Source organism: Wyeomyia smithii, chromosome 1 (assembly GCF_029784165.1).
Source record: "Wyeomyia smithii strain HCP4-BCI-WySm-NY-G18 chromosome 1, ASM2978416v1, whole genome shotgun sequence".
NCBI lineage: Eukaryota > Metazoa > Arthropoda > Insecta > Diptera > Culicidae > Wyeomyia > Wyeomyia smithii.
This window is the reverse complement of record NC_073694.1, coordinates 72,740,664-72,763,403: the sequence shown is the minus strand read 5'-3', so window position 1 is coordinate 72,763,403 and position 22,740 is coordinate 72,740,664. Positions and strand designations below refer to the sequence as shown.

The window sequence follows — 22,740 nt, the reverse complement described above, 5'->3', positions numbered from 1 at the left end:
AGCTGAGAAAAACTTACCACCAGTTAGGAACTGATTTAGAGAGAGCATCCACGTTCCCAGCTGCCACTAGTGTAATACTCACTATATTTACATTCACGACATGGAAAATACATCTTCAAATATACCTTAATCAATAGCCAAAATAGCCAAACACTTCACTTTACTCTAGACAGCCAAAAAAAATATGAAAATTCATGTTTTTTCGACCTTCTAGAGTAGGGTCCCCCCTTAAACATCTGTCAACAATTTCTGCATGTTTAGTGTAATTCATTAAATTAGCAAAAGAAAATCGAAAAAACGGCATCTCTGCCATTTTTTTTTTCGTGAGAGCTGCTCTGTGTCTGCATAACAGGAAACGTAAACCGACGAAAAACTCAGTTCTCCGGTTCAGTTCATGTGCTTGTGTGCGTAGCAATGAATTTCGTCGAAATCGGAAAGCAAAAATTATGAATAGAAGTACCTTCATGTCTCACCTGAAAAAACTGAATTCCAGTTCGAATTGGCTGTCACTAAACAGGAATCTTGTTTATATGCAAATAGCAAAAGCCGATTTTAGTTTGACTTGTTCTTATTTAGTCCCAGTTTAGTCTATACCAATAATTTTTCTGAAAGTTTACACCAACTTTTAATTGCATGTATAAGCAAGCAAAAACATCACTTACTTTTCACGCTCGCTACTGATGGGCTAACTGATGTTTTTCTTCGCATCACCTGCACTGAAACTGGACTTACGGTCACGAGAGTCGAATTGCATGTCGAAGACAACACTAATACTATCACGACGAAATGTTAGAGCGGTGAGAATATTAACGGTAATTTGCGTGCGTGTGCAAGAAACACGAGAGAAAACACACTCCAGTATAGCTTTGAACTCGATGAAGAACTTGGGCCGATGAGGCAGACACTATCACGAAGTTTTTCCAACTTGTCAGTGTCAGCTCCTCGTAGCCAGGGATACCAGATGTGCAGATTTGTCTGCAAAACGCAGATTTTTAGGGTCCGTGTGCAGATTTTTATTGATTCGCAGATTTTTGCAGATTTTCCATAGTTTCTGCAGATTTCTGTCAGAGTCTCCTTATATTTGCGCAGATTTTCTCAAAATGTGTGCAGATTTTTGCAGACTTTTGCCTGCGCGAGTGAATTTTTCAAAAACATCTGGCATCTCTGCTCGTAGCACAGTTGCGATTTTTTCATTTTACGCACTTCTCAACGACCGCAACGCAAGGTCCACGACGAGAAAGATCGGTCCGTCCGTCATCATTCGGTAGCTAATCTCGTTGTGTAGCGGTACAACAGTGCTAACGATTACTCAGTACATACTGAAATTAAACTTGAGTGGAGACCTGCAAGTTGCTAGTGTATACAGTATTAGAAAGTGGTAAGGAATTTGTAAATTCACGTGTTCTCCATAAAATTGCGTAAATTTCCTTTAATTTGATAGGTATTTGGTGCCTGGTGATTGCGATGGAGACACTGTCAAGTTGGGTGAAAACTACACTGCCTAATTATCTGGCTGGACTTCCCATTCCCAACAGTTTTGGAGGATGGTTTCGGCTCGGATGTAAGTATGGACTCCATTTTTCTATTACGAATTTGTTCATTGAAAGGTACCACCGATCAAGGCCGAAGTAAAGTGAAAGGAAAGAAATAAAAAAATGAAATACCTACTGGTCATGGTTCACTTAATATCGGACGATAAATGTGTTAAAGATCATTCTGTTAAGTTTCTGAACTGCGATCAAGGTAACAATTTTCCACATTTTGTTTTTCCTCCTCTGAGCTTATTTCAATCAAGTAGAAATTGCCGCAAACATGACAATCGTGATTATGTAAGATTTGTTGTAGGTGATACTATTATGTACGCCTATGACTAAGTAATATACTGCTCAGTGCGTTATTAAGCATATGAGGCTCACTACTACAGGCAACACCTTTTACCAATGAAAGAAGTTTCTGTAAAACCATTTCGGATTTACTTCAACAGAACCAAATAGGAATATGCTGGAGGCCTACGAAGCAACATTTAAGAATTTTTTTCTGGACCTCTTATTACTTCGAAGCTTTGGTAGCTGTAAATGGCCTGCAATCAATCAGGGCTTCAAAATTCAGAAAACTGAAAAGTCAATTGATACGAAAAGTTGCTGAATCATACCACTGAAAACTTGAGAAGTTCGTTTTGAATTCGAACTATCCTAATTTGGTTATTTTCTTCAGAAATAAGTTCATAACAAACAAATTAATACTTTCTTTTTAATAAGTCTAGTAATATATTCCAGATGTTTAACTCGGTAATCAATGAAATAGGTTCCTAGTTAATAATTCTCTTAGGAATAGATGAGTCATTAGATGCAAAACATGTTTGCCGTGGATAAAAAAATGTGTTAGGCGTCGCACACAAATTACGTAACGCTAAAAACCTAGATTTCAGACCCCCTCCTATGTAACGATAAGTAACGTTCGATATGACTCCCCCTTTTAGCAAACATTACAGTTACGTAACGGTATCAACTACCCCCCCCCCCCTCCTCCCTATGTAACAATAGGTAACACAGATTCAACCAAACCTCCCCCCCCAACCCTTTCTGCGTTACGTAATTTGTGTACGACGCCTTACGGATATTTTATTTCTATTGGTAACTCTCTATTAAACAAATATTTCTATTGTCTCGGCGCCAAACTAAACAAGTTTTAGTAGTCTAAAACCATCAGCAATTAAATGTGATTCAGTTTATTTCTCGCCAAGACAACTGACAGCTGCTCTCCAAATGAGTTATTTTGTCAAAATTTGTTCATTAAGACATTATAGATGAGCGGGGGCCTAGTGTGGTTGGTAACGTCTCCGCCAACCACGCTCGACGCCTGGGTTCGAATCTCACCGCCGACATATAGGTGTCGATGGTTGTGAGGTGGCGTGATCCACTCACAACCAACCCAACTGGTCTAGATTCAATCCTAGCCGACACCGGGAGATTTTCTGAGGCGAAAAATCTCTGGGATCACGCCTTCCATCGCATGAGGAAGTAAAGCCGTTGGCGCCGGTCCGTTAATAAACGGGTCGTGAGTTAGGGTCCTGGGTGTGGAGTCCGCCTCCCTGGGCGTCGGTGATTGGCCACAACAGTGGCGGAACTAGACCGACGGAAAATAAGCGAGAATAAAAAAAAAAGACATTATAGTCAGATGAATGGTTAAATGCTAAGCAAAACATGTTTTAGGAACTGTTTAACCAGTGTTTACATGTTCACAGTATTGCTTACATATTTTCATTGTTTTTTTTGTATCAGAATACACGTGACTTCCAATGTCATCACATACAAAAATTGAAAATAGAGCTAGATTCTCTCTCTCTCTCTCTCTCTCTCTCTCTCTCTCTCTCTCGTTCTAATTCAAACTGCGAAAATTTTATTTGTTCATCGTGCATTCAGCCTTATGTATATGATAATTAACTTTTCGGCCATGAGTAAGCCAGCATTTGGAGTTTGAGCTGTTCGTTACTAACCTGGCTCAATCTCGATCTCTTCCAAATCCTTTAGTAGACGTAACATCGGTTAAAGATTGATCATCTATGATCACCTCCAAATCTAGCCCTAACTAACACTAGATATTTAATGAAAAACATACACCGTTTGTTTTAAGCTGAAGGAGTGTTGCAGGCTCCAGGGGTGTTACTTAGTAGAATGATATTTAATAATTCTAACGGTAATCTTGTCAATTTATTAGACTTTTCTCTCCGAATCCACAGTTAAAGATTGGCTTTCGTTGATTCCACCGACCGCGGCCCTCGGTGGTTTAGTCTATATGTCTTATTTGGCATTCTGTCCGGAGGCACGTCCGAAACCGAGTACTAAGGTGAACCGGAAAATCCGTATGTCCGAAGGCAAGGTCGTAGACATGATCGACATCGAAGATATTGCAGAGAAAGCCGCTTTTTGTCGCTGCTGGAAGTCGAGCAATGTAAGTTTTGTTCTTGTTGTTTAGGTTTCATTTACAAATTGTTTTTTTTTTTTTATCTAGTGGCCCTACTGCGATGGATCGCACGGTGCTCACAATAAGGAATGTCAGGACAATCTTGGACCGGTGGTTGTTTCACGTAAAAAAAATTAGGCTAGCAGAACCAACAATGTTCGTGATTTGATAGTGCTTTAAAAATATTTCTATACATTATGCATTGGAGAATATCGAATAACTCATAATGCTCATAACAACGGTTAATAATTGATTGATTATATCAAGAAGAAAAGGGCAATTATACTTAGGTTTTCAGCATCATGATCGTATTGTTTCTTATTCATCCTTAATTAAAAGGAAATAAAATTTCAGCAAGCGAATGTGTTACGAACAGTTTAACGCTAAATCATTTCATCAAATCATTAAATGTCTACCAAAGTGATTCTCACAGTCTCGACGATTACTTCTCATACCTGGACGACTTAGTAGAGATGCAGGACACTGAAATGGTCCCCACGTCCTAAGATCGTTTAGTTAGTTTGTAAAAATGTCGTTTGATGTTCTACACGGTATTTTTTATATTTTTGTTACGTAAAGCTAACTATGGAAGCAGATAAAATTGTTTTCTAATTAACGAGACAGACATAACTAACACAAACGTATTAGCGCGACTCTGAATTGGGGTAAGCTGCATGGAAAAACGCAACTTTTTTTTTTCAAATTCTCTGCCATCGGTAAACATTCTGCATATTTTTTTAAAGTTCTTTACTGCCGCTATTCGCATAACAGTCCTATGTAAAAGTCCTATGTTTTTTTGTTTTTTGCGGAAATGGGTCCATTTTGGCATGCTCTACAAGAGTTGCCATTAAAATCGAGGTTGTGGGAATCAAACCTCATTTTTTTAATGGCTATTCTTGAAAAACATGCTGAAATGGACCCATTTTCGCAAAATTTACACAGGACTCGCAACTTTTACATATCACTATTATGCGAATAGCGGCAGTTTAGCTCTGCTCAACTTCAATCCCAACGGATAGAATAAATATTTATGGAACAAATTTTTCTTTTTTCCTATAACTTTAGATTAGCAATATTCAATATATGCAAAGATGACTAGTTCTAGTTATATTTGATATATGTAAGATAAAATTGTGGATCACTAATCGATAAATGGTAACCGTGGTTAGCGAAATGCTCCCCAATCGCTTACTGTAAATTTGCTTCTCCTCTTTGCTGTAACGCACTATCGACGGACAACTACAGGTTGAAAATTTTGAAGAAAAATAACATTTATCAAGCTTTTGCTTTCTCGGATTCCATAACACCGAAACATTATTCTAGCAAAAATGATACTTTTAGTTGTTATTACGTTAAAATACGCTGAATACTCTGAGAATTAACATCATTTTATTCAATAACCAAAAATGTTTCTAAGTATCAAAAAAGGTCATGGATTTCATGCCCATAAATATTTCACGAGAACTTAAAAATAATCTGTTTAATACTTATCTGTAACCAAGGCGGAAGGTTACTAAATATGTATGCTCGTATGAAAGACTGAGAAGCAAAAATAAAATTAATCTAGAATATATAATCATTAGATTTTTAGTTCTGAATTGTGATTTAATCTCTGCGGGCACAGTTTATGTTATCAGTGACACATTTTGATGCTGTTTTGTTAGGTAATTTTCAAATTTATACATTTTCATCATAACCTCAAACATAAACAGACAATTTTCCTCAGTTCGTTTTTATATGAACACCGTTGATTTACCTAATTATTAAAAGAATAAGATTTGATTTCTTGGTTTTAACATTAACTAAATGTTCGAATTCTGGCTCTTTAACCCTTTACATGTTTTGCGCGAGATTTGGTCGAAAACGTAAAGTAGAGTAGCTATTACTTCTCTTAGAGTAAAACTGTACGAGCGTGTATAATGTTTTTTATTTTTTTACTTTTGCTGTCAAACTCGTAAAGTGCAGAAAATTGAAAAAAATGGAGAATATTCCACGAACTCACGAAGGTAAATAAAACATTCAATTTTGTCGTTTTTAAACCCCGGTTTTTGTTTACAAAATGTGTTTGTCTCAAGCAATAAGTTCGTAGAATAATAGGGATGTGTGGAAATAAAACCATTCGTAAAAAATGTTGCGTTTTAAACGTTTAAAAATTCAGCAAATTTTCATGGACGTCATGTAGCCATATTGCTTTTCCGCACTCACATTTTGTACACAGATTTTGTTTATTCTGTACTCAGATGATTTTGTTTGTACGGCTGAAAACCTTATGCTTCTTGCAGATATCGAGGCCCAAATCCGAGATATTCAGTCGAAGAAAAAAGAAATTAGCGCAGAAGCGGCCAAGGATAAGGGTGTTGGATTACTTGAAAGTGGTTATTTTGACCGTGAGCTGTATGACGGCGGCGGCGGTAAAAGCAAGTATGAGGGCTACGTTACATCGATTGCGCCAAACGACGATGTCGATGACGACGAGGATGACGGGATTCCGATGGGACGAGGTGGTGGCCGAGATAGGCCGCCAGGTTATACTGCTCCGGCTGCTTTATTGAACGATGTTGCTCAGGTAACTGTACATTGAGTAAATTATTCATAATGGTGTGTGACTGATTCCCAAATTTACATGTAGCCGGATAAAGATTATGACCCTTTCGCGGATAGGCGGCGGCCAACGGTTGGGGAAAAGGAGGATGAGTACCGACAGAAGCGACGACGCTTGGTTATTTCCCCGGAACGTATTGATCCTTTTGCTGACGGTAAGTTCCTGATACTTCTTCGAGTTAGTTTTTAGATATTTATGTAATTGTTAGTTTGTTTAATTTTAATTGTCAAAAGAAGCCATTACAAAAAAGATCGTTATGATTATTCACATCATGAAGGAAATCTTAGTATTGAAGGTTACAATTTGTAACTATTAGACAATGAACATAGCGTTCGAGTTTGTGGTGGTTTCAAAGCAATAGTGGTAACCCAGAAGTTCGATAGATACTATAGTGAAACTTAAACTATTGTTCTTCTGTGTTACCATTAAAAAATCAATTGAGTTTTTTGGAGTGAGAAAGCATTCGAATGGCCGTGAATCAACAAAGATTCATAGAATGAATGGTGATGGCAATGAGGTTCTGAAAATAGTAAGCGCAAATTATGGAGAAATCACTTTCGACAAATACCGCTCATTGTTTCTTCTGTTGCGCCAGTTCTGACTATACTCGAATCCCAGTATTGTGCTATCTCTTTATTAACGTAAACCACTTACCACGCAGGTTGCGGACATCATCCGTGTCAGTATGAGACCGCCGATGAGGAAGGCTCTCAGTTTATCAGGTTAATATTAGCCCGATTTCAGACTTGCTTGTTTCGTTTGGCGTTTCGTTTTAATTTAGTCTTTCACACATGTCGCCGAACCAGACAGGCCAGTACCTATTGAATAAGGGCAATAAAGGTTGTGCGAGTGGCGAATGAGTGTGTTTATCAACCAGAAAACAGAAAACTATTAATCACAGAGATTTTTTTAGGAACCCTCTCTCAAATACTCCAAAAACCAATAAAAGCCATGCCGCGGACATTTTTCTGCATCGTCTTGTAGCCTTAATTAAACAATAGTTTATACAGTATTAGACAAATTTAATTTTGCGACAGAGCAGAAAAAATGTTCCGGGCACAGAGGATCTGGCTGGAGCACGTACGTATCACATCCGAGGTGAAATTTGAAATTATACCACCGATTTTTCTTTTATATTGATTGTATTTCAACTGTACCAATAGTAGTTACTTAATTTCAAGTTACGTCTCGAAGATTCTAGTTAACAACAATCATGAAAACTGGTGCCTGATTGATTTCCACAATCAATAACAATGCTTTTTTCGTTCTTTGCTTATTTGGGTGTCTTCCAGGCGGTAAAACTCCAGACATTGGCTCCCGTTCCTATACGGAGATAATGCGCGAACAGATGCTTAAAGGGGAAGAAGTTGAGGTAATTAAATAGATGCTTTTCATTTTATGATTTGGTTTAAAAATTTCTTTTATTTGTAGCTTCGCAAGAAAATCCAGGAAAAGGCAAAAGATGGTACCCTGAAGGTGAACAGCAGTAACAGCGCCAGTAATGGAGACGCAACGAGTAAGATGCCATTAGCCGAACCGAAAAAGCGTGGTCGATGGGATCAAACCGTGGAGGAATCCTTCGTTCCTCCGAAAAAGCTCTCTGTTCCTGCTACCCCCACATGGGGGGACGCCGAAGTATGTATTGAAAAAGTTGAAATGTCTGTGCGTAAGCGCATATATACAAGTTTAATGTAGAACTAAGAAGGTTGTGAAGATATTTTTCGGTATGATTTTGATATGAAACCAAACATTTTTTCAACTCATTCTAATATTCGCACTTCGAAAGTGCATTAATACCCTCCGTTGTTAATTCATCATAAAAATTGTGTTCTGTACAGTTGTATGAAAGCCATTATCAATAATGTACCCTATATAGTAAAGAAGGACGTAGTCCTATGTCAAAAAATATAAAATAGATTTTTTTCTAGAAAGTTTAAGAATGTTTGGCGCAAGCTTAATGTCTATGTTCTTTTTTCGTTATTGATTCCTCCCTACAATTGCTCTAACGTTAATATTTTCTTGCTTCTAGAAAACTCCTGCCGATCATCGGTGGGACGAGACGCCTGGTCATAAAGGTAGCGAAACGCCAGGGGCAACTCCAAGTGTTCGTATCTGGGACGCAACTCCGGCGCACTCTGGAGCTACTCCGGGACGCGAAACACCAGCGGAAAAGTCTACCCGTCGCAACCGCTGGGATGAGACACCGAAAACGGAACGTGAGACGCCCGGTCATTCATGGGCTGAAACACCGCGTGCCGATCGTGGACCAACAGACAGCGTTATGGAAAGCACTACACCAGCGTCTAAGCGACGGTCCCGTTGGGATGAGACACCGTCGAATGCGACTCCGTCGGCGATGACACCGTCCATAGCAATGACGCCAACGCCACATGCTACCCCGGGCCATGCTACTCCATTGCTGACTCCCGGAGGGACGACTCCAATCGGTCACAAAGCGATGACCATGGCTACACCAACACCCGGTCATCTTGCTTCAATGACACCGGAACAGCTGCAAGCATACCGCTGGGAAAAAGAAATCGATGAAAGAAATCGGCCGTTTAGCGACGAAGAATTGGATGCAATGTTCCCGCCTGGATACAAAATATTGCCGCCTCCTGCGGGATACATTCCGATTCGAACACCTGGACGAAAACTAACTGCGACACCTACACCGATGGCAGGCACACCAGCCGGATTTTTCATTCAAGCCGAGGATAAAAGTGCTAAATTTATCGATAATCAACCTAAAGGTAACCTTCCATTTATGAAACCAGAAGATGCACAGTACTTTGACAAGCTGTTAGTCGAAGTGGATGAAGATGCGCTTAGTCCGGAAGAACAAAAGGAACGTAAAATCATGAAGCTGCTTCTGAAAATTAAGAACGGCACACCGCCTATGAGAAAAGCTGCTCTGCGCCAAATTACGGATAAAGCAAGAGAGTTTGGAGCTGGACCTTTGTTCAATCAAATTCTCCCTCTGCTTATGAGTCCTACGCTCGAAGATCAAGAACGTCATTTGCTGGTTAAGGTTATCGATCGCATTCTATACAAGTTAGACGATTTGGTACGTCCTTATGTCCACAAAATTCTGGTTGTCATTGAACCTCTGTTAATCGATGAAGATTACTATGCTCGAGTGGAAGGTCGTGAAATCATTTCCAATTTAGCAAAGGCAGCTGGTTTAGCAACCATGATTTCAACAATGCGTCCTGACATCGACAATATCGACGAGTACGTACGAAATACCACGGCCCGTGCTTTCGCTGTCGTTGCCTCTGCCCTCGGCATCCCGTCGCTGCTGCCTTTCCTGAAAGCTGTATGCAAGAGTAAGAAGTCTTGGCAAGCTCGTCATACTGGTATTAAAATTGTACAGCAAATCGCCATCTTGATGGGTTGCGCCATTTTGCCACATCTAAAATCCCTGGTGGAAATTATTGAGCACGGATTGGTGGATGAACAGCAGAAAGTACGAACGATTACTGCGTTAGCTTTGGCTGCACTTGCTGAAGCCGCCACACCGTACGGTATCGAATCGTTCGATTCCGTTCTCAAACCCCTATGGAAGGGTATCCGAACACATCGTGGAAAAGGTTTGGCTGCTTTCTTGAAAGCCATCGGCTACTTGATTCCGCTAATGGACGCCGAATATGCCAATTACTACACCCGAGAAGTGATGTTGATTCTGATCCGAGAATTCCAGTCGCCGGACGAAGAAATGAAAAAGATCGTGTTAAAAGTCGTTAAACAGTGCTGCGCAACAGACGGTGTAGAAGCGCAGTACATTAAGGAGGAAATCTTGCCACACTTTTTCAAACATTTCTGGAATCATCGAATGGCATTGGACAGACGTAACTATCGGCAGCTTGTGGATACAACGGTCGAGATTGCGAATAAAGTGGGTGCTTCGGAAATCATCAATCGAGTGGTTGACGATCTTAAGGATGAAAATGAGCAGTATCGCAAAATGGTGATGGAAACCATCGAGAAGATAATGGGAAATCTCGGAGCGGCAGATATTGACTCTCGACTGGAAGAACAGTTGATCGATGGAATTCTATATGCGTTCCAAGAGCAGACGACTGAGGATGTGGTTATGTTGAACGGATTTGGTACGATTGTAAATCAGCTTAGCAAGCGTGTCAAACCTTATTTGCCTCAGATTTGCGGTACAATCCTGTGGCGATTGAACAACAAGTCAGCTAAAGTTCGTCAGCAGGTAAGTAAACCTCTTCGAGGAGTATAATAATTTTTCAATTATTCTCTTTATTTACTTTTCTTACAGGCTGCCGATTTGATCTCCCGTATTGCAGTGGTTATGAAAACCTGCCAGGAAGAAAAATTGATGGGTCATCTGGGTGTTGTTCTGTACGAATATCTAGGAGAAGAGTACCCTGAAGTGCTGGGTTCTATATTGGGAGCGTTGAAAGCTATTGTCAATGTAATCGGTATGACCAAGATGACTCCACCGATCAAGGATCTATTGCCGCGATTGACCCCTATTCTGAAGAATCGTCACGAAAAGGTACAGGAAAATTGTATTGATCTTGTCGGTCGTATTGCCGATCGTGGACCAGAATATGTTTCCGCTCGAGAATGGATGCGAATCTGTTTCGAGCTTCTGGAATTACTAAAAGCTCACAAAAAAGCAATTCGGCGAGCAACGGTCAACACTTTTGGTTACATTGCAAAAGCGATTGGTCCACATGATGTGCTGGCGACACTTTTAAACAATCTGAAAGTGCAGGAGCGACAAAACCGGGTGTGTACGACGGTCGCTATTGCCATCGTAGCGGAAACGTGTCGCCCGTTTACCGTTTTACCTGCGCTGATGAACGAGTATCGTGTACCAGAGTTGAATGTTCAAAATGGTGTTTTGAAATCACTATCATTTTTGTTCGAGTACATCGGAGAGATGGGTAAAGATTATATCTATGCCATTTGTCCACTGCTGGAGGATGCACTAATGGACCGAGATTTAGTGCACAGACAGACTGCTTGTGCTGCAATCAAGCATATGGCATTGGGGGTTTACGGTTTCGGTTGTGAGGATGCACTGATTCATCTGCTCAACTATGTTTGGCCGAATATTTTCGAAACTTCACCGCATTTAGTTCAGGCTTTCATGGATGCCGTCGAAGGTCTGCGGGTCGCACTTGGGCCGATCAAAATTTTGCAATACACCTTGCAAGGCCTGTTTCACCCAGCACGCAAAGTAAGAGATGTTTACTGGAAGATCTACAATTCGCTTTACATCGGCGCCCAGGATGCACTTATCGTGGGCTATCCTCGCATTACGAACGACCCTCAGAATCCTTACATCCGGTATGAGCTGGACTATAACCTTTAAGATGGAACTAAGTAAGAACAACACATATTCTTGAAATATCATAATACAATATCTGTAGCACGTTGAGATCAGAGAGATTATTACGAAAGAATCCCCCTTTCACCAATCACTGAAAACAATATAATACAAATTCACGATGCCAAAGGAGAAAATGAGGGGACTAGAAAACAACATCAAGAATTTAAATTTGCAAGAAATGCAGGTAATAAAAATGAAGACCGATGAATAAATAATTGAATTTGAAAACGAAGAACAAATAATTAACAACACAAGAAATGAACAACCTAATAAATAAAAATTTACATGGTGACTGAACCCGACATGTTATTTACATTCACGACAACGAGAAGAATGTGGGCAACAATATAACACCGACTTATATTGGGAAAATTAATTGAATTAGATTAAATGGAGATTTTTGACAAATTTCAAACTGCATATCCAATGAAATATAAGGGTAAGGTAGCATTAGGATTCAGGATACCGTTTGAGTGAAAACTGGAAGATAGCGTTAACGCCAACCAGGTTCCTTATGGTCCACAAAAGTTGGTGCAACAAAATACATACCCATAAAGCACGCAAATATTTGCAAGTCTACCACAGATATTGAGAGTATTGAACGGATGGTGGTTTCACATCACATATTTACATAGAGAGTAAGGTTCAAACAAATTATATTTTTATTTATGAACTTAACAATAATTTACGTACTAAAATCAGACTAGATGGAAAAAGCTGCATGGCAGAACCAAATAAATCAAGCTTGTTGCATAATCGTCGAGGTGGTGCTGTTTCGCACTGTTGTGTATCTAACAGGGGAGGTAAATCCAAAGTCGCTATTTTTCAATTTTCGTTTAATGCAAACGATGATGAAACCGATGATGGCACCGATAAGCAGTACCACTCCCACCGACAGAATGGAAAGGACAATCGAGCGAGGCCGGAGAAAGGCCGGTGGTTCGTAAATCGGTATTTTAGGAACTTTTTTCAGTGGTGCCCGGCAGAGGGATTTCTCGGCCAGCTCCGTTATTGGAAGGGCTGTCAAATCAGCTGGAGTCTCGCAGCGGGCCTCTGTCGAACTAGCCGTGTCGAACTCATTTTCCAGAATGTGTCGAATTGACTCCACCGACTCGTACAACTGACAATCACAGTGCCATGGATTGCTTTCCAGGCGGACCGAGCGCAGCTTGGGGAACACTTCGATGTGGGCGATGTCGGAGCTATCGTCATGTTCCGGGATTGTTTCGTCCAGGCTGAGGTGCTGTAGACCGCAATTGGAAAGGTCCAACTGAAAGAAGGTAACATTTTTATTTTTCATGTTTAAAAATTGTATTGCATTCGTGAGTTTGTTGGCATTCATTTAAAAATAATTAGTTCTAAAGTTATTAATTACACTGTAAAACACAGATTTTGCCTTAGTCCTTCAATTGAAAAAAAAAAAGATTCTAGCTTTTAAACCATTCCACAGTGGTTTCAAATAGCAATGTCGCGAACTCAATTCTATAGTGCCTAAGTGCTTTACTTCAGGACTATAGTGTCTTCGAAGCAATTGTTTGTATTGAAATTGCCCACATGATGGTGCTATGCAACAATAGCCATAGCCTACTATGCAAAAAATAAAATTTCTAACTTTTTTGTTTCTGCGTGAAACAAAAAGTTGTCTTCGGCAAAGTTGTAAATAATTTCATCACAAACAACTTTACTAACAAGACTTTTGCTTCATATACTGTAGATTTTGAAAGAACTTAAGTTTTGTGTGACTATGTCCGTAAAATCTGTTTTTTGCTTCTAACTTTTTGGTTTGATTTTTTTTATTAACACACTGTTCTAGAGAATTCTAGGCCTTATAATGTTTTAAAAATTCCATGAAACACTATGTTAAAATTCCTTTGGGTTTAATAGATAAATGCATTATTAACAATAATTTACCCTATTTTCAACTGTGGATTAGAGAAAAAGAGGGACGCCCGGAATGACACACTCACCGTCATTTTGAAGCTTCAGGTTAGTACTACGTAATAGTGGAAGAGTTACTCGTCCGACTCGTCACGATTTTGAAAAAGAGCGTTAAACATTTTCGTAGTTTTGCGTACTCTTCCTTCAGCGGAACGAGATATCTTCATAGTAACACGGTTTTGGACACGGTATATATGATTGCATATGTAAGTGTGTGTCTCTATGGACGTATGTGTGTGAATGTATGTGTGGGCATATCTGTCTATGTGAGTATAGATATCTATAAGTAAGAATATCGTTATATGTTTTGCATTACTCAGAATGCTGTAGAAAACCTGCCGAAAACTTCACTACCGAAGTAGTTCGATAACCTGCTGCTATTTTCATTGATAGGTATAATCGTATTCTCTGATATCATATGTGAGTGTAAAAGCAAAAAGCAAATTGGTATTAGTCTCTATCTCCTGCTTATTGGTTTTCACAACCGCTTGCTGACGATGCACACACTGCATGGCTTTTTGCGATATCACACACAATCACCCAGATTTATTACATATTCCTAGCAGTATTTAGAAATTAGAATCTGAATACGAATCACACATACACTCATTTTTCACATATGTACGATTTAGAGGTGGGAAAAATGGTTCACTATAGTGAGCGGATCAGAGCGGTTCCGCTCACTAAAATGAACTAGTTCTTTTTAACAGCTCACTCGCTCTTTTCGGTCCTGCATAATTTTTGGTTTTTATCAATGTAGCTAATTATCAGACACCGCAAGCGAGAGCCAGGTGAAAGCTTTACACCCGATATGCCAAACGCAAGGTCGCGCGCAAAATTACAATAGAACTCCCAGCCAGCAAGCATCACCCAGCCAGCAAGAGCATGCAAACAAAAACAACTTGCAACAGTCCATACACAGGTACACGGCTTGACTAACGCCGAGTACGCACACGAATGGATGTGGAACGAAAAGAACGAAAGAATTGATTCACTGATCTGGCAATCCGCTCGCAGGCTGATCAAAAGATTCAGTTCTTTGAAAGAGCGAAATCTTTCGCTCTCAGAAGAACTGGTTCTTCCGATGGCTCTTTTGTTCAGCTCGCAGGCAATCCGCTCGCGATCAGAAGATTTCGATCTTTTAAAGAACTGATTTTCTGATCAGCTCGGGAGCGGGTTGTCTGCATAGATTCAAAAGATCAGTGAACCAGTTCTTTCGCTCTTTTCGTTCCACTTTTCGTTTGCGTCCCGGCGTTAGCCTGCCCGTGTGCTGTGTGTGAACTGTGGCAAGTAGATTTTATTTTTTATTCCCGCGGCGGGTGGATGGCTATGCATAGGAGAGCAGGCAGCTATTTTCTGGGAGTTCTATTGCAGTGTCGCACGCCGCGTTGCGCTTGGGGTGTAAAACATTCATATGGCTCTCGCTTGCGGTGTCTGATCAACAAAATCAGCTTCAGCTTTTTGCTTGAAGTAAGGGGTGAGTTACCGCTCTTTAAAAAAGAGCGATAGATCACTCACTCACTTTGAAGAACCAGCTCTTTAGATCAGTTCGTGAGCGGATTGCCCACCTCTAATACGATTTTAGAGGCACACACTTACATGCGCAATCATATATACATACACACAATGTCCAAAACCGTATTACTATGAAGATATCTCGTCCCGCTGAAGGAAAAGTACGCAAAACTACGAAAATGTTTAACGCTCTTTCTCAAAATTGTGACGAGTCGGACGAGTTACTCTTCCACCATTTTGTAGTACTAACCTGAAGCTTTAAAATGGCAGTGAGTGTGTACTTTCTCTAATCCACAGTTGAAAATAGGGTAAATTATTGTTAATATTGCTTTTATCTTTTGAACTAAAAGAAATTTCAGCATAGTGTTTACATGGAATTTTTAAAGAACGATAAGGCCCAAAATTCTCTAGAACAGTGTGTTTATAAAAAAAATCAAACCAAAAAGTTAGGAGCAAAAAACAGATTTTACGGACATAGTCACACGAAACTTAAGTTCTTTCAAAATCTACAGTACATAAAGCAAAAGTCTTGTTAGCAAAGTTGTTTGTAATGAAATTATCTACAACTTTGCCGAAGAAAACTTTTTGTTTCATGCAGAAAAAAAAAGTTAGAAATTTTATTTTTTGCATAGTAGGCTATGGCTATTGTTGCATAGCACCATCATGTGGGCAATTTCAATACAAACAATTGCTTCGAAGACACTATAGTCCTGAAGTAAAGCACTTAGGCACTATAGAATTATGTTCGCGACATTGCTATTTTAAACCACTGTGCATTCCTGTGTTGGCAAATGGCTGGACACGTGTAACTTGAGACCCTAATGTGGCATTTCACCTCTGTCCAGCAACTCCTACCTCAACCTCCGCGTGGTGCCGACCGGAATACGAGTAACCTTAGCGGAGATCGGGTAACCAACCCCGGTGGAAACTATGGTCGTATGATGACTGGTAAGGGGGTCGTACGCGGCTGTATCCCCATAGGGGCGGCGTACAACAGCGTCTGACCCGGAGCGGGCGGCTGAATTATGGAATGCTGTATCCCGCCAGCTACACCTAAGATGGCAGCCCCATCAGCAGGATGTAGGTATCGCGACCCTGGTAAGGTAGCATACCGAAACCTTTCATCAACCACGAACAACGAATTTAGAAATACGAAACGGATCAATCGGCAAAGACCTAGGCTACGAACACGGAAAAAGATTAAGGTAAACGATTGGAAATTGGGTACTTGGAACGTCCGATCTCTCAATGAACCGGCGCGGGCTGGCTTGCTTGCTCGAAAACTACAGCGGCAGGGAGTCGAAATCGCAGCGATTCAGGAGGTTCGGTGGCCAAATTCCGGAGAAAGGGATTTCCGTGCAGTAGACCCTATTGCACGCACTTGTTTCAAGTACCACATCTACTACAGTGGCGGCAAAGCAGCGGAACGGGGCGTCGGTTTCGTAGTGCTGGGAAATCAGAAAACAAGAGTCATCCGGTGGAGGCCCGTAGATGACCGTATATGCGTGTTGAGGATTAAGGGCAAATTCTTCAACTACAGTTTAATCAACACCTACGCATTGACAAACGACAAATCCGATAAAGTCAAAGATGAGTTCTATGACAAGCTTGAGCGAATCTATGACGAGTGCCCAAAACACGACGTAAAAGTCGTCATCGGAGACGCAAACGCACAGGTTGGGAGGGAGGAATTCTTCCGCCCGGTCAATGGAAGGCATAGCCTCCACTCGTCAACCAATGAAAACGGCCTGAGGCTGAGAAACTTTGCCGCGGCCACAGGAATGGCCATATGTAGCTCCTATTTTCCAAGTTTGAATATTCGGAAAAACACCTGGAGGCATCCAAATGGAGAAGCCTGCTCCCAGATCGATCACGTACTGATTGACGGTCGGCACTTTTCGGATGTTACTGATGTTAGGTCTTTTCGGGGACCAAACATTGACTCTGACCATTATCTCGTCGTTTGTAAGATCCGCGCACGGTTGTCGAACGTGCTGAAATCTCGCAAAGAGAGGACGACGCGTTTCAACATTCAGCGGTTGAAAGCTGATGGCGTGGCAGCAGAATACGTCAGAGAGCTGGATCAACGGATCGCAGAACAGCAGGAGGAAGGAGTGGAAGACATAAATGGGCTGTGGAGCAGTATTCACGGCGCCATCGAAACGAATGCGAGAGAGGTGGTAGGTACGACGCGTGGAAGACAGCCTAACGGCTGGTTCGATGCTGAGTGCCAGAGAGCGACAGATGAGAAGAACCGTGCCAGGAGCCGCATGCTCACAAGAGCTGCCGAAAATAGAACCCACCGTCGGAAGAAGCGCGAGTACGAGGAGCAGGTGCTCGCCAGCGCAGAGGACAGCTATGCTGAAAACGACGTGCGGAGATTCTATAGAACTGTCAACAGAGTCAGAAGCAGGAATTTCCCTGTGCCGGTCATGTGTAATGACAAGGACGGCAACCTGCTTACTGGTAAACCGACTGTTGCAGCCAGATGGAAGGAGCATTTTCAGGCGCTATTGAACGGTGAGGAGCCGGATGAGCAGAGCAGGAACAGGATGACGATTATGAGTGACGAACAAGCTGTGGAGCCACCGACACAGAAGGAGGTGAAAAAGGCGATTAGTGAGCTGAAAAACGGCAAGGCCGCTGGGAAGGACGGTATCCCGGCCGAACTTCTAAAAGCGGGAAGCGGGCGGCTGTACTATGCGATCCACCAGATAATACTAAGAATCTGGGCGGACGAACAAATGCCGAACGACTGGTTGGAAGGCCTCATATGCCCTATCTATAAGAAGGGCCATCGATTGGATTGTGGCAACTATCGAGGGATAACGTTGCACAACTCCGCATATAAAGTGCTCTCCCGTATCCTGTTCTTCAGATTGAGACCGCTAACGGAATCCTTTGTTGGCGAATACAGGCTGGTTTTCGACAAGAGCGTTTCACAACGGATCAAATTTTCACCCTGCGACAGATCCTCGATAAGTTCCGGGAGTACAACTTATCGACTCACCATCTGTTTGTGGACTTCAGGGCGGCATACGACTCAGTGAAAAGAAACGAGCTGTGGCAGATCATGCTGGAACACGGTTTCCCTACGAAACTAATGAAGCTGAGTCGTATGACACTGGAGGGATCAAAATCGTGCGTTCGGATAGCTGGTGAGACATCAGCCGCGTTCGTAACGTTGGATGGACTGAAGCAGAAGGATGCGCTCTCCAACCTACTGTTTAACATCGCTCTTGAGGGTGCAGTACGAAGAGCAAACGTCGAAAGAAACGGTACGATCATCACGAAATCTCACATGCTTCTTGGTTTTGCGGACGACGTCGATATCACCGGTATCAACCGTAAGGCTGTGGAGGAGGCTTTCGTACCTTTTAAGAGAGAAGCAGCGAGATTGGGAATTGTCATAAACTCTGCCAAAACGAAGTACATGGTAGCTGGCAGAGAGCGTGGGAGTCCCCGTGGTGTTGATGCTGAGGTGGCGATAGATGGGGAACAATTTGAAGTGGTTGACGAATTCGTTTATCTTGGTACGCTTGTGACATGTGACAACGATATGAACCGTGAAGTGAAACGACAAGTTGCTGCTGCGAACAGGGCAGCAAAAGAGAAAAGAGAAAGAGCATTCCTGTGAAATTTGGTTTCCCTAACAAAGATTACTTTTTATAATTACTTTGCGGCCTTTTGACGCACTTCTGCATTTACGAGAGGCGCCATAATACACAGGAGTAATTAAAATCTCATCTCAATCTCATCTTTTTAGGGCAACTTTTTTTTGTCGCTGTTTTCGACCAGTTTTATCATAGTTGATCACACCACTTTAACTGCCGCTACTAGTATGCCTGCTGAAAATTTCAAACCAAGAAATGTCCTGTAAAGTTTATCGCGGTATGTTACTGTTTACCTTTCGACGATTTAAAGCCGATATGGCCGGTACCGGGACGGGCAGCAGACCTGCTACGAGCCCATTCAAATATTACATAACGCAGTAGGTGGTAGTCTGTTTTTTTTAAGAATAAATCGTTGTCTCATATGTACCTAATACAGTTTGTGTCAAATATGCTTAACGTCGCGGGAAGCGGGCAAACAATTTTTAATTTATTTAAATTAAACAATGCTTCTTAATTTTTTTAACAGTCTGTTCTATGTTTCAATCTAAAGAACGGCTGCTGATTCAACCGATAAAGCCGTTTTTAAAGCGTTCCGTAGATTTCCGCGGCCTTCAGGTTTTATCCTAGTCCTGAAATTTCATGTATTTGGTCATTTTAGGCCGTTTTTCAGAAACCCGAAATCGCTCGGAGAACCGGAGTTTTCCGTCTTGAGAGAAGTTTTCGTATGAATAAACCCATACTCAAGTTCTTTAACATCGAATGGCCTGATTCCACTACTAAGATTCGAACCCATGACCCCGTCAAAGCGGGCTCTGTATCCTTGCGGCTACAAAGCTTCTTTATGACAAGATAATGGTCGCATTCAATATCTGCATTGCTTTTATTGCATAATTAAAGAAGAATTAATTTTCTGTTTTACCATAACGAGGAGTTCGAGTGATTTACAGTGATACCTCAATCTCTACAGTGTTGTTACTCCCAATTCATGTTTCGATTTTACCCGGCAGTGCGCTCAAGATCAGCGTCGTTGGTACCGCTTCATTCATTTAAGTCCTCTGAACGGATTTGGACGTGTCCTATTCTATGACAGTCTCAACCGTACTGTTGAAATACACTCGAGTTTTGGACCATATATTTTAGGAGGTTCCTTCGCTAGTGTTACGCATTTCTAGCACCGCAATTGTTCTGTATACAAATGGTTGGTTGAGTTCGGGTCCAAAAAATGTAACTGTAGAGTTCTATTGAGTCCTATCGGGAGGCGAGCGCTCCGAAACAAACGTCGCTGTTTGAGCAGTTTCTCATCTACTGAGTTGTTCACACCCCTACCTTACCCAAGTAACAAAATTGGTTTTATCAAAGTTTTATAGCGCTGTTTTGGCTGCATTTAGCGCTATAAACCTTTGATAAACCCGATATTGTTACTAGGGTAGTCACTACGATACTCGGATATAAGGCGTCGTACACAAATTACGTGACGCATGAAGTGGGGGTGGGGTTGAATCTACGTTACTTATTGTTACGTAGGAGGGAGGGGGGCAAGTTGAAACAGTTATGTAACTGTGATGTTTGCTCATTATTGAAAATTTAGAGGGGGGTCAGGTTGTTCAGCGTTACGTAATTTTAGGGAGAGGGAGTCATATTGAACGTTACTTATTGTTACATAGGGGGGGGTCTAAAATCTAGATTTTTTGCGCTACGTAATTTGTGTACGACGCCTAACCATTTACTCATCAGGTACGTTTATGCGCATTATTTCCACTTTGTTTCGTTCTTTTATTCCGTCGAAAAGTACAAAAATCACAAATGAAATTTGAACTGATCTTTCGCGCAGGATCATATTAAATGAAATTACTATTCAATCAAAATCTATCATACCTGTCGCAGTCGCATTAACCCCTTCAAATCGCTCAAATCAAACTCGCTCAACATGGGATTATTGCTGCAAGTCAAAACTTCTAGCGATTTCAAACCACTAAAAGTTCCTATGTCGATGTCCTTCAACTGAGTCATTCCGCTGATGTTCAAATGCGTCAGTTTATCAAGATCTGTAAATTCAAATGAATACATAAAACTGTGAAGTACCGTGTATTACCAGCTCCCATTCCTACCGAAAAAACTTTCATCATTTAGCATCTGAATTGGATTTTCCCCGATGTATAGTGATATCAAAGTTGGCTTCAGTAGCGCCACTGACCCAGGAACAGTCGTGAAACGATTTCCATGAATCAGTAACTCTCTCAGATTGCTTATTTTCTCGAACACCCTGCCAGGAATGTCCTCAAGCTCGGTGTAGGAGAGATCAAGATGCTCAAGTTGACGTATCGATCCTATGGCAATCGCTGTCCCTTCGGTGAGTTCCTCGATTGGATTGTGAGCTAGCGACAACCTACGTAAATAAACCATGTGCTCGAAGAGCGATTCGTCCAGATACTCGATTATGTTGTAACTCAGATCCAACTCATCAAGAGTTATCGATTCATACACTTGCTCTGCATAGCGACCACGGAAGACGTCCGGGCGAAGATCTTCCCCAGTTAAGTGGTTCCAGCTTAGGTCCAGTCGGATCACGTTAGGTGCATCGATAAAGACTCCTCCATGCAGCTCACTTAAATTGCAGTGCCGGCAGCTGAACACCAAATCTGCCTCGGTGGCCGGTAGTTGTCGCAGTACGTTGATATTATTTCCCGAGAGGGAAAACACAATCTCCTGTCCGGCTTTCAAACCATCGAAGGGATCTGGCCAGCTAACCAACATGTGTTGAAGGTTTTTAGTTGAACAATCCAGCAGAGAATAATCGTGCTGCTGGGTGTTGGTTTGGTTACTAATAACGCAGGAACATCGATCGCAAATACCTTCCACTGGTTCAAAGAGCCCTTCCTCGCGGCTGTGACATAGATTGGTGGCGGTCACTACCAGCAGTAACAGCAGTGGTATCTGAAATAAAAACCAAAGATTAACCAATGTTATGCGATATTGTTGAATAGTAATATTCCAAGAAATATAACAGCTCACATTCATGGCGGATTTCGGTGACTGTGAGTCAAATCAGAAGCTTGTGTTACTCAAAAGACCCTTCTTCAAAGGTAAATGTCCAGGTATGTTTTAAACGGATGTTTGCTGAATGAAGCATTCATTGCACTGCATCAGTTTTCTACGTTCGGTAGAAGCGAGTGTGGTTCTTTATCGCAAAATTGTGTTATCAGTTAACGTAGGACGTAAAGTAGGGGGAAATCTTCGCTAAGTAATGCACAGACAATCAGCGACTGCCACAGTTCCGTTATCAAAGGTGAACCGAGGTGATAAAATTTGTATACAAAAGCAACACCACAAATATCGTGTCAGGGCTAAGGGTTTTCTGCGATTAAATTTACCCTACAAAAGGAAGAAAACCGTAGAAGCTACAATATCAAGACATAATATTTGCCGTTATTCTTGTTTATAGTCACATCTTAATTCTGTACGAAAAGTGTGTAGGAAATATCAATTACTAAGGCCTGCGTATATTTTTAAAATGTCTCGCAGGGCATAATAGCTGTAGTGGAAAGCTTATCACTATTTCCTACAGAAAAAAAGAACAATCCTTTTTCACTGATAAAAGTTATGCCAGATTGATTAGGTTTCAAAAGTTTTGCGTGCTTTTCTTCCCATGAGTTACGACTTTTTTTCAAAACGAATTCATGCAGAGTAATGGTCTGTTGTTTTTGTTATTTTAAATTTAAGTTTAAATATTCCAAAACGTT

At 41.2% G+C, this 22,740-nt stretch overlaps 5 protein-coding genes across 10 annotated transcripts in view; 3 read left to right on the top strand and 2 right to left on the bottom strand.

Moving 5' to 3' along the window:
* LOC129722684 (PH and SEC7 domain-containing protein) overlaps window positions 1–681 on the bottom strand; it is a 125,229-nt gene extending 124,548 nt beyond the window's left edge. For 2 of the 3 annotated variants that reach the window (XM_055678368.1, XM_055679186.1), the window contains exon 1: window positions 474–656. The gene's annotated coding sequence lies outside the window, so the exon portion shown is untranslated. The other variant, XM_055676754.1, reaches the window with a different exon arrangement.
* Window positions 1–22,740, top strand: part of LOC129730816 (40S ribosomal protein SA) — a 441,656-nt gene that overhangs the window by 219,019 nt on the left and 199,897 nt on the right. The window lies entirely within an intron of this gene.
* Window positions 1,184–4,354, top strand: LOC129733899 (CDGSH iron-sulfur domain-containing protein 2 homolog). Its single transcript, XM_055695533.1, has 4 exons — window positions 1,184–1,378; window positions 1,442–1,561; window positions 3,740–3,951; window positions 4,012–4,354. The coding sequence occupies exons 2-4, from the start codon at window positions 1,465–1,467 to the stop codon at window positions 4,099–4,101; spliced, it is 399 nt and encodes a 132-aa protein (XP_055551508.1). The 5' UTR covers window positions 1,184–1,378; window positions 1,442–1,464; the 3' UTR covers window positions 4,102–4,354.
* LOC129727081 (splicing factor 3B subunit 1) lies at window positions 5,866–11,981 on the top strand. 2 transcript variants are annotated; one of them, XM_055684941.1, is made up of 7 exons: window positions 5,866–5,969; window positions 6,246–6,529; window positions 6,593–6,719; window positions 7,858–7,937; window positions 7,997–8,200; window positions 8,595–10,784; window positions 10,851–11,981. In XM_055684941.1, the coding sequence occupies exons 1-7, from the start codon at window positions 5,942–5,944 to the stop codon at window positions 11,913–11,915; spliced, it is 3,978 nt and encodes a 1,325-aa protein (XP_055540916.1). In that variant the 5' UTR covers window positions 5,866–5,941; the 3' UTR covers window positions 11,916–11,981. The 2 variants fall into 2 exon arrangements, with proteins under 2 accessions (XP_055540916.1, XP_055541762.1); XM_055685787.1 differs by lacking the exons at window positions 5,866–5,969; window positions 6,246–6,529 and having other exon boundaries at window positions 6,597–7,645.
* The window catches only part of LOC129728897 (carboxypeptidase N subunit 2-like), a 60,143-nt gene continuing 49,975 nt past the window's right edge, over window positions 12,573–22,740 (bottom strand). Inside the window, exons 1-4 of one of the 2 annotated variants that reach the window (XM_055688369.1) lie at window positions 22,013–22,364; window positions 21,109–21,934; window positions 20,876–21,045; window positions 12,573–13,203 (exon numbers count right to left, since the gene is read on the bottom strand). In XM_055688369.1, the coding sequence (XP_055544344.1) occupies window positions 12,673–13,203; window positions 20,876–21,045; window positions 21,109–21,934; window positions 22,013–22,018 (1,533 nt within the window). In that variant the 5' untranslated portion in view covers window positions 22,019–22,364 and the 3' untranslated portion in view covers window positions 12,573–12,672. Of the gene's footprint in view, window positions 13,204–20,875; window positions 21,046–21,108; window positions 21,935–22,012; window positions 22,365–22,740 lie in introns of those variants that run through there. The other variant, XM_055687641.1, reaches the window with a different exon arrangement.

Bases quoted from the DNA above. Each gene is read 5' to 3' on its own strand.
- LOC129733899 (XM_055695533.1), top strand. From the start codon at position 1,465: ATGGAGACACTGTCAAGTTGGGTGAAAACTACACTGCCTAATTATCTG. The intron at 1,562-3,739 runs GTAAGTATGGAC...CCGAATCCACAG, and splicing joins AGGATGGTTTCGGCTCGGAT to TTAAAGATTGGCTTTCGTTG. The intron at 3,952-4,011 runs GTAAGTTTTGTT...TTTTTTATCTAG, and splicing joins GCTGCTGGAAGTCGAGCAAT to TGGCCCTACTGCGATGGATC.
- LOC129727081 (XM_055684941.1), top strand. From the start codon at position 5,942: ATGGAGAATATTCCACGAACTCACGAAG. The intron at 5,970-6,245 runs GTAAATAAAACA...TGCTTCTTGCAG, and splicing joins TATTCCACGAACTCACGAAG to ATATCGAGGCCCAAATCCGA. The intron at 10,785-10,850 runs GTAAGTAAACCT...CTTTTCTTACAG, and splicing joins CAGCTAAAGTTCGTCAGCAG to GCTGCCGATTTGATCTCCCG.